Below are 14,863 nucleotides of genomic sequence, written 5' to 3'. Positions count from 1 at the left end.
AAGTACACACCGTCAGACAAAGAAGCAGAAAAGAAGGCGAAAAATTAAGATAGTACCAACTACGGAAATAATTATCCACAGAAAAATCCACTCCAAAGTCCACTAACCAGCGCTGTAAGCGTTACCGGGAGGCAGAGGCTAACAAACCTTGGCTAGACTGGCTGTGAAGAGTACACATTCAAAGAGCTCTCCCATCCTCTGAAGAAACTCATCCACGTGCGGTCGTTTCAATACGTAAACCTGGAATGACAACGACCGTTCAGGTCAAATGATGTTTAAGGTAAAACAAACACACAAAAGCCAAAAAAGCAACAAACAAAAAGACCGCCCACACAACCACCTCGCTGCAATCCTTGCGCTTGAAGGGACCAAGTTAACATGCAAGCAGTCCAAAGGAAAAGCTGAAGGAAAAAAGCATACAAGATAAAAGTAGACATTCAATAACGAGGAATTTGAATGCATGGGCGGCAAAGACGCATGCTGATTATGCAAGTGCAAGTACTGCGCATCTTCTGGAGTAATGCTTTCTGAAAAGCCCATTAAGGGCAAAGAGAGACAGTAGGGCTCCTCAAGGAAGGAGGACTCCGATCTCTCAACCGAAATGATTCTGGTGCTGCTGCCTTCAATCCTGAAGAGCCTTACAGAAAAAGTCAATCCGAAGAAACTGTTATCATGACAAAAATTGCACAACGGGGAACTCTTTTCTTCCTGTGGCTAATTCTTTCATTTTCTAAACTCCAGGCGCTGAGCATCATATCGCGCTACTGATAGCTATCAGTCATCGAGACCTGTAAAGCGCTCGTCACCAAAAATTTCCACAGCGCTATTCAGAACGTGCAGCAAACGCTGCTTTTAAAATTCAGTGGCAAAGTCTACATCATCTTCCACTGCAGCCTTGTCATAAAGATGGTAAATATTCATGATTGCTTCCTTCCCAAACCGCTCGGTTTCAACGAGGGAGCTGTTTTGCCTATTTGCACTGACAACCATACAGGCAGCTTGGGTGCTTACGCGGATTAATTAGTATTAGAACCATCCCTGCTCCTCTTTCTAGAGCAAAGAAGATGCTTTGCGTTCACAGAAAATACCAAGATAAGATAACTCCTGTCCAGAAAGCTTACAACTGGTTTAAAATAAACTGGGAAGCTGAAGAGGGGAGTCCGCTTGAAAAAATATTTATCTTGTTTGCAGTTAGATTAAAAGTTTGAGAAAACACTGGCAACGTTTTATCTTCTTAGTTTAGCAAATAATCCATAATACTGGAAACGTCAAAGAGAAAAGTAAAATATAACTGAATTCAAGAAGCACAAACGTGATGCAGCTTCAGTGATTTCCTTCTTCAATATGTAGAAGTGGATTAATTGTACGTATTTCACTAGATTCATAGTAATAAAAAGGCAAAAAACATAAGGCACCCAGAGAAAAAGCCTGAAGGAGAAAAATGTGGAAATACTAGCTTGAACTGAAGTGTAACAATTAAAGCCTTTAGTAAGAAGTTGCATAATAGAGACCTGAAACAGAAAACCTAAGTGTGAAAGCCAAGTTTTATTAAAAACATACTTGATGGAGCTATACATTAATGACTAGAGCAAAAATGTTAATTACTTTTTCGTTTTGCTTTATGCAGCACATAACTTATAGCTCAAAGCATGAAGATTTGTTTTATTTCTGTTAAGTTTAATTCAGCTTTATTTCTGCCAGCTCAGGAAATTCAAGTAATACATTCAAGCAGTGCATTCAAACTTGGATATGGACAACAATTTATAACCTACATTTATTTTTATATTTTTAAACCACCTTAGCAGGCACCTGACCAATCAATTAAATAAGACATTTCATGAATTAAAGTTAAAGACACTTAACAGATGTACTTTAGCACTGCTCTCTTTCCAGAGAATTGCAGTGAAGTTTCCTGTATTTCACTAGGCATAAACTAAGTAATTTCCGCTCCTCTAACAATGCAATTAATTTTTCACTTAAATCTAGTAGAATAACTTTCTTTAGTAGTATTTCCTTTCCATATCATTTCTTTAAAGTTTTAAAGAGACAGTACACTTGCAGTCACTCTCCATTTGAAGAGCCAGTAACAGTGTGTTTGGTTTGCTAGCTACGAAGAGGAAAGACAGCAGGACACGAGTTACTAATTAACTGTAGAATTCATTATAAAGCTCTGAATTCTTTAATCTTAAATTTTATTCCTACACTTATATCCGAGAGCACAAGGAGGCATGTGAAATAATTCCCACTCCAAAGTCTTAAAACCATTGTTAGAGAGGAAGTTCTGAAACCTACTGTTACTTTCTCTTTTAAAAATTACTCCTTCCAGTCACAGAGAAAGAAGTGCCCCTTTTCCGCTCCATCCCTATCTATGTCCATGTCAGCAAAGTATTTCCCCCTGGAATGAAATTACACAATCCAGGCCAAGGATTTGGGCGCTTGCAACATAACCTGTCTCCTCCACGAAGGGAGCGTGCAGTAAATCAACCCAGCAGCAAGGGATCGAGAGCTTCTTAACCACAGACTTGTGGAGAGAAGTGGGATAAAAAGTAAGTATTTGGAACATGCTCTCTTTCGGTGATTTGTAGGTCTTCTGGAGCTCAGCAGCAGCAACTCGTCAGTATTAGTTGCAAGTATATGGCATTTTTCAGTTGCATCGTCTCCATTCCGATGCTTAGACCTCCTGATCCATCACGGAGCTCCCTCTACTTCTTCATTTGGTATCTCTTGCTGTTTTTCCATACCTTACCTATCGGGCCCTGGCCAACAGATTTTCTCCTCATTTAAGTGCCTCATTAATAACACTTGCAATCTATTAGGATGATGTCTCACTCTGCTTTTTCCCCTTCTTCTCTAACAAGCCCTACTTCTTCATCCCCTTCTTTTAAACAAAACTGTTTTTTCCAGGACAACATTTCTTAGTGCTCTGGACGGATATACCCCTCAGTGTTGCTTTGAGAAGTCATACTTAGATCCTGGAAGCAACTGCAAGTGCACTGGTATCCTGGGCTACAAAATCTCTTTGGTTTACTTCACATAAAAAGCTTTCTTCAACTGACAGTGCAGCTCTTTTCTCCTCTTCCTCCTCATTTGGAATTTTTTCCCTTCACTTTGTTAGCTGCTGGACTTGAATCTCAATGCTGCACGGTTATTTGTGGCTTGGCTTTTTCTCTGTTGCATGATGTCTTCAGTTTAAGTCTCTAGACTAACTGGCTCCTGGCATTTTTCTGAGATTTATATGCTGTCCTCAGGGCTTTAAAAAACGCTCCGGTTTTTCCTGCGCTGTATATGCGCAGGAAAAAAGTTTTCCCTTATCACAGTACGAATTCAGAGGAATGCAGTCTTTTTTTTTTTTTTTTTTTTTTAAAATGAACCTTACTCTTATAATTTTGAAACATGAAACAGGCACTAGGCATGTTTTCACAGGATTATATATTTACAACTGTTAATGGTGGAACACAAGTCATTATCTTTAATTGTTTTCAAGCATTTAGGATTTCCATATACATTTTCCATACCTCAAAGCAGTCTTCACCTAAAAGACTTAATATTTGCAAACCAAAAGAGAGACTCAGCTTAATTTTAATCCATTAAAAATATGACAGAGAGAACTGCTTTTCAAAATTAACTTTAGAATAATACAATCTTCAAGTATTGACAAAGAAATCTACCCATGACAATTCAAGCTTCTGTAATCTCCTATTTCATGGGATAGGTGCTTCTTAACAGCAAGTAGAAAATAACGCGTGGTCTTGTGTCTTGTCTTCCCGGTTCACACAGTTGTGGTTGCCTCCCAGTGCAAGTAACCAAGAATAGGCCAATTAGAATGGATACAGCCTATCCTGGATTACTTGAACCAGGTCACAGCCTTCTGTAACAGAATTAGGAAATTTTGTCCTTTATAGAAAGAAAGTTTATTATTTAAAACAGTTTTTCCCTCCCCCACCAATGAAAAACATTTGTACATTACATTAAAAGCACATATGCTAAACATTACTCATTTTTAGATGCTGAAAACCAAAGAAATGATTAATCAAATCCAAAACACACTTAAAAATCAGTTTTACTCAAGTAATAAACAAATTATATTGAAGAATGGAATTGCAAGTAATACCAAAACAAACTCTTCCTGGCTGCCCTCTTTACTCTTTAGCACTGACAGCATGAGCCACAAAGGTATTGCAAGCTAATTTGAAGAGAAGGACGGACTGCGGTACCCAAAGACTCTTCAGCCATCATGGATTAAAGCTATTTTAATGCATGATTTCTAATCTGGGGGTTGTGACTACACTGCACTTGTGAAACGGGAATCACGTTCCAAAAGAGGGGATAAGTTTGTGCAGAAATTAAGCTAAGGTACGAAACAGACGGACCATCTTTTCTGCACCCACTGTTTTCATTTGCAATAAGCTTCCTCTATAGAGTGTTCTCAGTTGCACCACATTTCACTGGACTTCCCACCATTTCTCACTTAAAATTTGGCAGAACAGGTGACCAACTTTGATTTCCTTTTATTCAAAGAAGCAGGAGAGATTAGAGAAGTGGCCAGAAGACTGTCAGTTTGCATTAGAAGCACCCCCTTTTCTATCTGCTATAATTTCCAACATGAAGCATGGAATTCATCTGTAGCTTTAGCTGTTTTGTAGGTGGGCAAAATCTCTGCAGGCATGAAAATATCTATAACACCACAAAAGAGAGGCACCTCTACAATATGATTTATTTCCTTGTAAAATAAAGTGACCATGACAAATCTATTCTAATAGACATGTATGCTAGGCTGGAGACACAAACATGGGAGAGGGACCACCTTTTTGTTCAGAAAAAGCTATTTATCATCTAGGGAAACCGGTTTATACAAGCACCCTTTAAGATGATGGTTTGAACTGTCCTCCCTCTAGAAGGACAAGAGCCTTGTTGATCTTCAGATTATAAAGGAGGATGTAAGGGAGAATAAACTCCCCAAACTAAAGACAGCCTTTTTGAATACCTCTGCTGCAATGTTTACCACGAACAAGAACTCACCAGATAAGTCTGTCTCAAATCTTTTGTAAATGTACAGCAATACGGGTTTCCCCGTAAGCGAAAGCATGTAATAGTAACTTTATTTTTGTTATATGGCATTGGAAGAAAAATTAAGTCAAATTCCTTTCTGAATGGGCACTTTCAAAATAGTGTTCTCCATGTGCTTTCCACGCAGTTGGGTCTAAGGCAGAGCTTGAGTACAGTAACACTCTTTCAGAAAACCCTGTTTGATGAGACACTATGTTACTGATAAAACACGTAGGGACATAAACTACTGACAGAATGGTTCAATAACATTTTAGAGACCCTGTGATATTTTAAACAGGTGCAAGTACTTTCCCGTGCCAATGATTAATCTTTGAATACATAAACACTTTAAGAAAACAGATAAACATTATGTAGATGCTAAATTCTGACAGATAAGAAAAGGCGCTGACATTGGTTCAGTTTATGCTCTAACTGAAAGAAAAGTTACAGGTTTCAAGTGGAAACCACTTGCTAAAACTCCACAGCTTGTATTAAATCACATCAGACTGAGCCAGAACACCCGCTTTTGCTCTTCAGATTATCACGCTAAACCAAAAAATAAAATAAAATTGCCAGATGAGAGGTGATAGCTGCAGATTAGTTTGGCTGCAGAGTTGGTTATAAACACAGGAATCCAAGACTGCTTGTTCTGCATACCTTATAAATTACCTTTATATCAGGGATCTCAAATTTCCTTTCAATTAACTTCACTTTAACAGCTCAGATGGGACTGAGATATTTTACCTATTATAGAGATTAAGAACTTGAAATACAAAGGGATTAAGCAACTTCCTAAAAATTACACAGGAAATCTCCAGCAGAGCACATTTAGAGACTAACTTCACTTGACCTTCTCTATCAAGATCATCCTTCCTCCCCTTCACACCTTGAGGGCAGGCACTAATCCACTCCCCTTGACCAGGGTTTTACAACTGCATATTTAAATAGAAACCCGTACATTTTTTCCCACATGCGGTCACCTTGAGTGTCTAACTGCATTAAATTTGTTGAAAGACTTGAAAATTTGCAGTGGAGTGGAAAAGCACAGGCAGCAGTATTTCCAGCTTTAGAAGAGCTTGACTGTAAAGCTTTAATAGTCTTTTATTATGTTTTTTTCCCCCAATAGGTAAATATATAATATTGGCAAACTAAGTGATCACTATACTAAGTATTTCAAAATTGCTAGGCAACTTATTTCCTTTCAAAAACATTCTAAGAAGTTTTGAAGAGAGAAAAAGTCTGCCTTACAGGACCGAATAATTAAAGCCCACATCAAATAAGGATGGATGCTATCACAATACGTAACACCCAACATGTCACCTATGTGTTCTGAGCATTAATTACTGGCAAATTTAACTGCTTCAAGTACCCTGAGTATTGACTTTTTCCACATAAAACTGGCACAGTATAAAAGCTGTCAGAGCAACTTTCATTCTAAGACATGTTTCAGTCCCCTGGCTGATATTTAATAATTGTTTTAACAAAGAAGCAATTACATTGATGGCTTTCATAACACGGGATCAAACAAAAACTATGAATTAACTTTATAGCTATGAACTGTTCCAAGATTAAAAAAAAACAAAAAAAAAACACACACTAACATACTTGTCCAGGCAAAAAATTACGTATTTAATTAAGCCACCATTTTTAAAATCAAGGAATTAAAGATCTTCATTGAATCATATCCAGAGAAGAACTGCAGCTCAGTAAAAACCTAAAATAACCAACACAAGTTGTTTCAAACACTTTGCAAGTTTCACTTATCAGAAAGGCTCAGCTCTATATCAACTGGTAAAACCTGTCTCCAGCACAAACTTTAATGTCAGTCCGAAGAGGAAAATCTACAGTACTATAATTCATTTCATTCAACATTTTCAGAACTGACTTCTGATTACAGATATCAAACTGAGATACATAAAAGGGATGGATTTTCCAAGTAGGGGTGTTTTGCATTCACTGAAAATCATTTCAGTGTCTTAAGTAAAGTTTTGAAAGAATATGACAAAAATAATTAGTCTTTCCTAGTTTTGTCTGGACCACTTAAAGATGCTCAAGTACGTGAAGAAACCTAATCAGAGGAGCCTAAATTACATATAGAAGAAAAAGAGACAGAATTTAAAGACAGATTGGCACAAAAACTGAAGAAACGCCTTTATGCTTCTACAAAGCTGTGTTCTACAAAGCTATGCTCATGTGAACTACAAGTATACACTGAAGCTTACTTCCATCCACTTGTTTGTGCAAGGACTGAGCAATGTAGCATTCAAGTAGTTTTTCTGGGACTAGCAATGCCTGAAAACCTTTCGTTTTCTACATTTCCTGTTTGAAAATAATTTACAATCGACACAGAGTCAAGTACTGAAGTCCTGAGAGGGATATTCTAGAAAACTTAAGCAGTTAAAACTGAGACTAGGAATCGGTTAGCAACTACGTACCTGATCAAATATGGATGCCTTTCTGGGTGACACACTCCAGAGTGCAGCTTTTGCATTTTGCAAAGAGACCAGTTACTGAGCATAATACAGCAAACGGGGAAATAGATAAACACTCTGGGATACTGAGGACAGTTCAACTACCAAATCAGTGATGAGCGCACAGCAATGCTTACCTGATGAATGGTTCCATCTATTTCAACAGGAACAATGAAATCAGCATTGCTAATTGGCTGGAAGAATAATAAGAAAACAAATCAACATTAAAAATAAGATCATTAGAGGGGAAATTTCAGAGGCGCGCACACAAAAATAACCAGAAATAAAAACAAACACACAAACAAAAAACCACGCACACACAAACCGTACCTTTCAGGAACAAGTTCATAAGCATTTTTGACTACACAGATCTACCTTGTGTGCGTGTGTCTCTTACACACAAAAGAGAAAAAGGTCTTATGCAGCTGTATTTGCCGGATGCCATGTTTCCCTTTTACTGCTCGACTTTACTTGTACTCCCTACTGCTGAGTACAAACTGAGCCCGTTCACCAGTATAAATATCTACCTGGATAACTTTTATGGAGTCTGGGTGGATGACCACAAAAAAATTCAGCTATTTTCTTCAAATATCTATCAGCACAGACTCTACTCTAGGTAATCAATTACAAATTAGTTAAAAATAAAGAAGCTGGTAAAAGCAGCAGCAGATATATTTGAACCACAAGCTACAAGGGAAGACTAAGTAATAACTGCATAATTCTCAAGAACCTCAAAACATGCTACGTCAATCAAACGAAATATGCAAAACTGAATTCTAATCCAAAAGAGAAGAGGAAGAACACTCTTAAGATCTCAAATCCGTTTTCCTGATCTGTTTGAGACAACCTGCTACTTAAACTTACTGTGAAAAACTGTGAGTCAAGGAAAATGATTCCTTGCAAAAAAGCTTAAAGTAGAAAAATGTCATCGCAAAAAGGATTTTAAGAGAATACAGCTTAATCTTGGCTAGATAGTAGTGGCAGTTGGTGAACACACAGCTAAGAACGTTTACTAGTTTAAGTGGATATCAAACCTGGGCAGAAACCTTCAGTGTGGCTCATGTATTACCTCTGTGATGGAAAGATCACATGAACATGCCTGGGTGAAGTTTGTAACTCTCTCCATGATTCACAACTTGGAAACGGCTGAGGCACAGAGCTGCCAGATACAGTTTTACAGGACTGATTAACAGACAATACGCTTCACAGACAATAGCCTACAATGCAGACTGGTAACAGCTTGGCTGATAACTGGCGTGACATTATCAAGCATACGATGCAGAACATCTTCACTCAGCTCAGACTCATAAAAGCTTTTCTCTGTGATTTTCTGGATCAGCCAAAAGACTAATCTTAAGAGCCAATAAGAAGAGAGTGCCTCTGAAGAGTTTTTGAGTCTAGAAACAGTGTTCAAACCAATTTGCAAGAGTGGTGTCAAGAAAGCAGAGAAGCACTCAGGGTAGATAGACAGAGAAGTAGATCACAGGCTGATAAACCTAAACAGGTGCTCTAAGAAAAGAAAAGAAAAAAATCGCAGCAAAAAGGGAATTCTGCAGCATCAATCTGATAGCATCACTTTGAACCCATTCACTAGAAAAATAAGATTCTAATTCCACTGCCAATAAGACTCTAATTTCCACCTTTTTGAGAGGAAATAAGACCACCATAAGGATTTATACTGAGAGCCATACCTGCAATTGCAAATACTAAAGTAATCAAAGAAGCTAGCGTTATCTGACTTCTGAGAAAGCTGTGTCAGAGACTAAATAAGAAGCAACATTGAATCTACTCATGCTGACAAACTAGTCCAGGCAACTCCTCCTTTAGAGCAGCAGATGTTGAAAAACCCAGCCCTGTTGATGACCACTAGTGCTAGTGTGGCCTGAAGAACTCCTCAAACATCTGCAGATACAAGTTAGTTATTTCTTTTGCTGACATCAGACAATTTCCAAGATATGTCCCCCTTTCTACCTCTAAAAGAAGAGAGACAGAGGGACAGCTCAAATCTGCTATCTGCTATCTGCACGGAGACTCTCAGGCAGAGAAGACTGTACTCTGCAGCATCTCTAATTGCCAGAGAACAGGTATACAAAAGCGTTCTGAAGGTTCACCTTAAAAGAAACACAAATGAACTTCCAATAAGACAGACACCAAAGTTTTTAAGTGGGTGCCAGCTCTGCACATACTTTGAAGAAACTTCTACACGCTTGCAAAACTTACACATGCATGATTTCCTTAAGCAAGATAAATATTCTGTACAGACACAGAAAGCAGGACTAGTTCACTGCAAGCTGCAAAAGTTTTGAAGCCCACTGATCAAACCTCAGCTACGACTAAACTTTGTTCCCAATGGGGGAACAGCAAAGAGATGTCAGAGAACACATTCTGTTTAGACAACTGAATTTTTGCTAAAAAAGAAAACTTACTCTTAGACTTTGCAACACCCACTAAACTATTCAACTGCATATTTGCTTCCCTCGCTTGTATTTTGGATATTACGTAGCTGTCTAGGAAGAGAGCACGGACTGGGGTTCTGTGTTTCATCACGATGGGAAGACGGGAGAAACAAGTCCACAACAGCTTGCTGGCTAAAGGTTTCTGGGGTTGCACACAAAGTACGAACATAACTCAACGGGGAAACACACAGACAAATCATGAAAGAACAATATATTTCTACTGAAAATCTCTTCTTCAACTTGAAAATAGTTTTGTTTAATAAAAAGTTTCAGAGTTTTAAACATGCTTTAAAAATCTTTCAGGTACAGTTCTGAACACGACTACATTCCAGACTTGCATGTGGTTTAATTTATGTTATACAGAACAATGTTTACATCTCCTTGACTTAATAATTTATGATTTTTGCTTCTATTATTGTTTTATGATGGGAATCATAACTATAATGTCTATCCAATCCTTTCTACTCTTGCCAAAGCACCCTAAACTTTATTCCTTTAACGTACCTTTAACATAAAAGACTAATGCCTCTTAAAACTTCACAAATATACAAGGGCAAAAAAAGGTGAGAACTACCTTCCTTCAGTTGTTGCCACTTTCATAAAAAAAGCACTTAAAAAATCCTGCATCTCTGACTGTGTTAAAAAAAAAAAAAATTGCCTGCATTTGAAATATGAAGCCTATTTCATAACTGAATCATGCATTCCCAAAACATGCATGTGTTTTAAATAAAGCCTTTTGCACTAAAAAAACATAAATTTATGGATGCTCTTACAGCTTTTAAGTGTGAATCTGCCTCAGAACAGAAAACACGCTTTGAAAGAAAGAAAGAAACAAACAAAGAAGTCAAACTTCTTTGGAATACAAAGAATACAAAAGGAATACAAAAGGAATACAATTATTCAGGCAGAGCAGTATAAATGCAGGTATTAAAATCCCTGGTCTTCTGGAAATCATCAGAAGAGTTTTAATGACCATGGTGGCCTTACTTGAGCTCAAGTATCTCCCCCCCTGCGTCACAAAATCCAAACAGCTCCACCAACTACACTGAACAGAGTGCCAGATACTAAATAACTAAAGCCATTTATTCCAAAATTTGGTTTTCTGTTATGTACTACCATCCCAGTGCTTCACGTCATTTGCCTATGATGGCAATATCTTAATTAATATGGCTCTAGTACCACAGAAATCATTGCAACTTTTGTCTAACACATTTTACTTCAAAAGAAAAGAGGATCAGCTTTCTTTTCCTAGAAGGAAATATTGTTCAGTATTCAAGACTAAGTAGAACAATCTTTTAATTTTTCTTACTTATCATTTAATATCCATAAATATAATTTAAATACTCAGTAAATATCATTTGAATAAATGGGATGATTCACTTTAAAAATGAACTGACTGAGTAAGCACTCCTAGTAATAAAGGCAAACCATCTTACAAGAAAGGATTCACACGATGTCAACTATTACACATGCATTTCCTTAAAATAGTTTAAAAAAATTAATAAAGACTCCAAGCGCATCTCATTCTTTCAAGAACCATAAAAAACACAGTACAAACTTATCTACAGCATTCAAAAAAGAAACTTGCATTTTTACGTTCCAGATAGTCTAATACTTTGTTATTTTTATGTAAATTTAGACTTTCACATTCAGCTTTCCCTTCCTTTTTTGACTCTCTCTGTAATTAGGAAGGCAAACTCCCTCCCCTCCCAATCCAGCCGTGTTTCTAATCTCCCTGAAAAATTCTGAAGTGCCACTTCAGACTGGGTACGGAGGACAACAACCTGGAACTGAGGGTAAGAGATTCCTGTACACCACCACAAATTGGTATATACCAGTAGGCACAATAAAGAGAAGAATTTTAGTTTCAGTTTGACTTGGAGGCATAGGAATATTTGTTCTAGTATCTCCATATAAGGTCATCTTTAAGTCAACAAAGAAAGACTGTTGCCAAATTCTAACCACAAAATGAATTACGGTTTACATATTTAAATACTGGCAACTAAATATTTGTAGATTACAATGTTGGATTTATGCTTGCAGTGAAAAACAGAATGCAACCAAAGTTAGAAGACTTATACAGACAGTGGTAGCTCTGGTTTGGTACTGGTAAGGAAACATACTATTGGTTCTTAGAAGTTCTCCAACATCAGTGTATAAAACTAGAAGATGCTTTATAATGTCTGACATTAGCTGACCAGAAAGACTACCAGTACTCTGAGTCAGTTTAGGTTATCTGTATTACTGAATTCTTCTATTCTAACTCCAGACCTATATAAACAATAGAAAAATACCACTACACCCACTGCATGCAGCATTATGAAGCAGTTATAAAAGCTGCTTCTACAAGAAGACTGACTCATCAGCAACAGCTAAAATGCTGTTTGATTTCCTGTTTTGAAAGCTGAATACTTAAAAACAGACTTAAAAATTACGTTTGGGACAGCAGACAGACATTTACTTACCCACGATACAGAAAACAAACTTCTCTGACAGTGGAGAACAGCAATCACTGCTGCTCAAGAACTCTTGGTTTAAGGTACATCTATCCACCTAGCCAAAAGCTGTGCCGAATTTCTATTCTCCTAGACTACCTGTAACATCATTTGAACATCGAAAATAAAACCATATATTCAGAGCGATAGGTTTTGTACCTGTTAGATACAGGCCCCTGTTGGAATAGTTACCATTTAAAACCATAAGGTCAGTAATCATTCAGGCCTTTTTTCAATACCACTCCCTCAAAATCCGTTCCCTACTCTGGCCAAAGTAACGTTTGTGTTATTGCCCTTAAAGCCAAATTAGGATGAGTAATCACAGAAGTGACATTGAAGCTGCTGCAAAAGAAGCTCCTGACTAGATAGAACGCTGGGTTTTAAATAAAGAGCAACAGAAAAACTGAAAACTGCTGAAAGACACGAAGGAATTAAATGGCTCAAAGCTACAAGCTGGAAAAAACTAACAAGAAAGTGATCGGAAACAGAATGTTTTCCTCTATGAACAAGTGCAATAGTGAACCAAAAAGGAGAGTTACCAGGCATCCTAGGATAGCCTGCAAGACTAGATAACGTGTCAGTGTTAAGAGGTTTAACGGTTGCTACAGTGCTTGCTAAAAGAATCAAGTTGCAAGAGATCGCTTACGAATTTACATACCTTAAATGAACTGTGCACTAAAGTTTCATCTAAATCAATGACCACACACTTCTTCCCGTAGTCTGATGCTGTCAGTTCTGGTAGGAGGTATTTAGCTGGTGGCTAAAGAAAAAAGACGACAAAAAAAAATGTAAAAATCTATTAAAAGGGCACTTTCCCACTAACATTACTATTCTGGCAGTATTCACTGGGGATTGAAATACACGATTCAAAGTTGAATGTTTTCCTGGGCTCATTGCAAGTACACACATGGAAATCAATGGTTCGTGCAATACCCATACAGACTTTCCTATCTTTTAAAATGAAAGACTTGTCTAGAATAATCTCCAAAGCATTGGAAATGACGATGGCAAAACATCACTACTGGCAAAAAACAACAGTGAAAAATGGAACACCCTTTCCCCATGACCGTCTTCCTAAATGCCTCAGTTTGTGCTGCCATTAGTGTCCTGCAAGTACTATAAGCATACGTTTCCGTCCATATCACACAGATGGACATTTACACATTACATTATTGCTGTTTGCTGTGGCTCATGCTAAGATGGAGAAACCAATTCTGAAGGAAGACAACACAACCAGTTCTATCTTGCAGAACATGTCTGCATGCGACCTCTACCGCTTGTTAGGGTGCTGACCAAGAGCTTTCACATGAATTACACTCAGAATCAAACCATGAAAAGCGTAGTAAAGAAACCTCCCTCAAAACAAGATCTTTTACAGTATGCTGCCCCTTACAAAAATGGTACCAATTATACAATACGAAGGGGGAGCTCCACAAAAATTTTTCTGAAAGCAATGCAGACTTTGGTACTGTATAGTTTCTGAAAGAACAGAAATTGGAGATAACTATCATTTGGAGCTGAAACACTGCTACACCGTCACTGGCTCCAAGAGATTTTTTTGGTGAACGAAAAGCATTAGTTTTACAAAAAAGAATAAATAAGAAGCCAGCTCAGAACTGACAGGAAATTAAATCTACTAAGAAAATTAAAATTGTGTATCGAATTCTACTTCGCTCTTTTGCTGCCGTTTTATCTGTCGCACTCAGATGCTGCTGCTGCGATAAGGACGCACCCATCGCAGTCTTGGTTCCTTTTGGACACAATCAGCCTTTTACAGAGGTTCTTTCAGAAAGCTGCGAGGGCACCGCTTTGCAGAGAGCGGTGTGATGAACAGATGAGTAACACACCCACTGAGCACAATACAGTAACAAGTACAGATTTTTTCTATAAATCACTGATTTATTTCAGATGGCTACTGGTCAATGATGCCTAGTAAGTTATTGTTTAAATGAAATAACTAGTCTTGGGGGAAAAAAAAAAAAGATTCTGAACTTAAAAAGCAAACAAACAAACAGTCCTTAGCCAAAATATATGTTCTTTGGAGATTTTTTAGGAGGGCTGACTGAAACTAGCTTAGTTTGCTTACAGTGACTATCAACAAGCTTCCCGAGCTAACATGGAAGCGGCTTAGCTTACAAGTCACTTAATATGTTTTCTCTCAGCACACGTTAATGACCTTCAAGGAAAAACTACTGCTGCTCAATATCTGTAGAGTATGCATCCATCGCAATAATCTAATTGGACCAGAGCTTTTAGCGTTCAATACCATACCAAAACAAAAATACGAGGCAAGCTGCTTTGCTACACCCTCTCTAAAGAGCTGAGGTGTTTCACTCCCACTTCAAAATCTAAAATGTATTTAGGCACACCACCTAATTTTTCCACAGTAAGAAGG

General features: G+C 37.7%; 1 protein-coding gene across 3 annotated transcripts in view; it reads right to left on the bottom strand.

The window, feature by feature from the left end:
- Positions 1 to 14,863, bottom strand: part of CTDSPL (CTD small phosphatase like) — an 85,090-nt gene that overhangs the window by 8,141 nt on the left and 62,086 nt on the right. For all 3 annotated transcript variants that reach the window (XM_009669179.2, XM_009669181.2, XM_009669180.2), the window contains 3 exons: positions 13,127 to 13,228; positions 7,655 to 7,711; positions 148 to 240 (listed from right to left, as the gene is read on the bottom strand). In XM_009669179.2, the coding sequence (XP_009667474.1) occupies positions 148 to 240; positions 7,655 to 7,711; positions 13,127 to 13,228 (252 nt within the window). The remainder of the gene's footprint in view (positions 1 to 147; positions 241 to 7,654; positions 7,712 to 13,126; positions 13,229 to 14,863) is intronic.

The sequence above is a fragment of the Struthio camelus genome, chromosome 2 (genome assembly GCF_040807025.1).
Source record: "Struthio camelus isolate bStrCam1 chromosome 2, bStrCam1.hap1, whole genome shotgun sequence".
Taxonomy (NCBI): Eukaryota; Metazoa; Chordata; class Aves; order Struthioniformes; family Struthionidae; genus Struthio; species Struthio camelus.
This window is presented reverse-complemented; position numbering and strand designations above follow the sequence as displayed.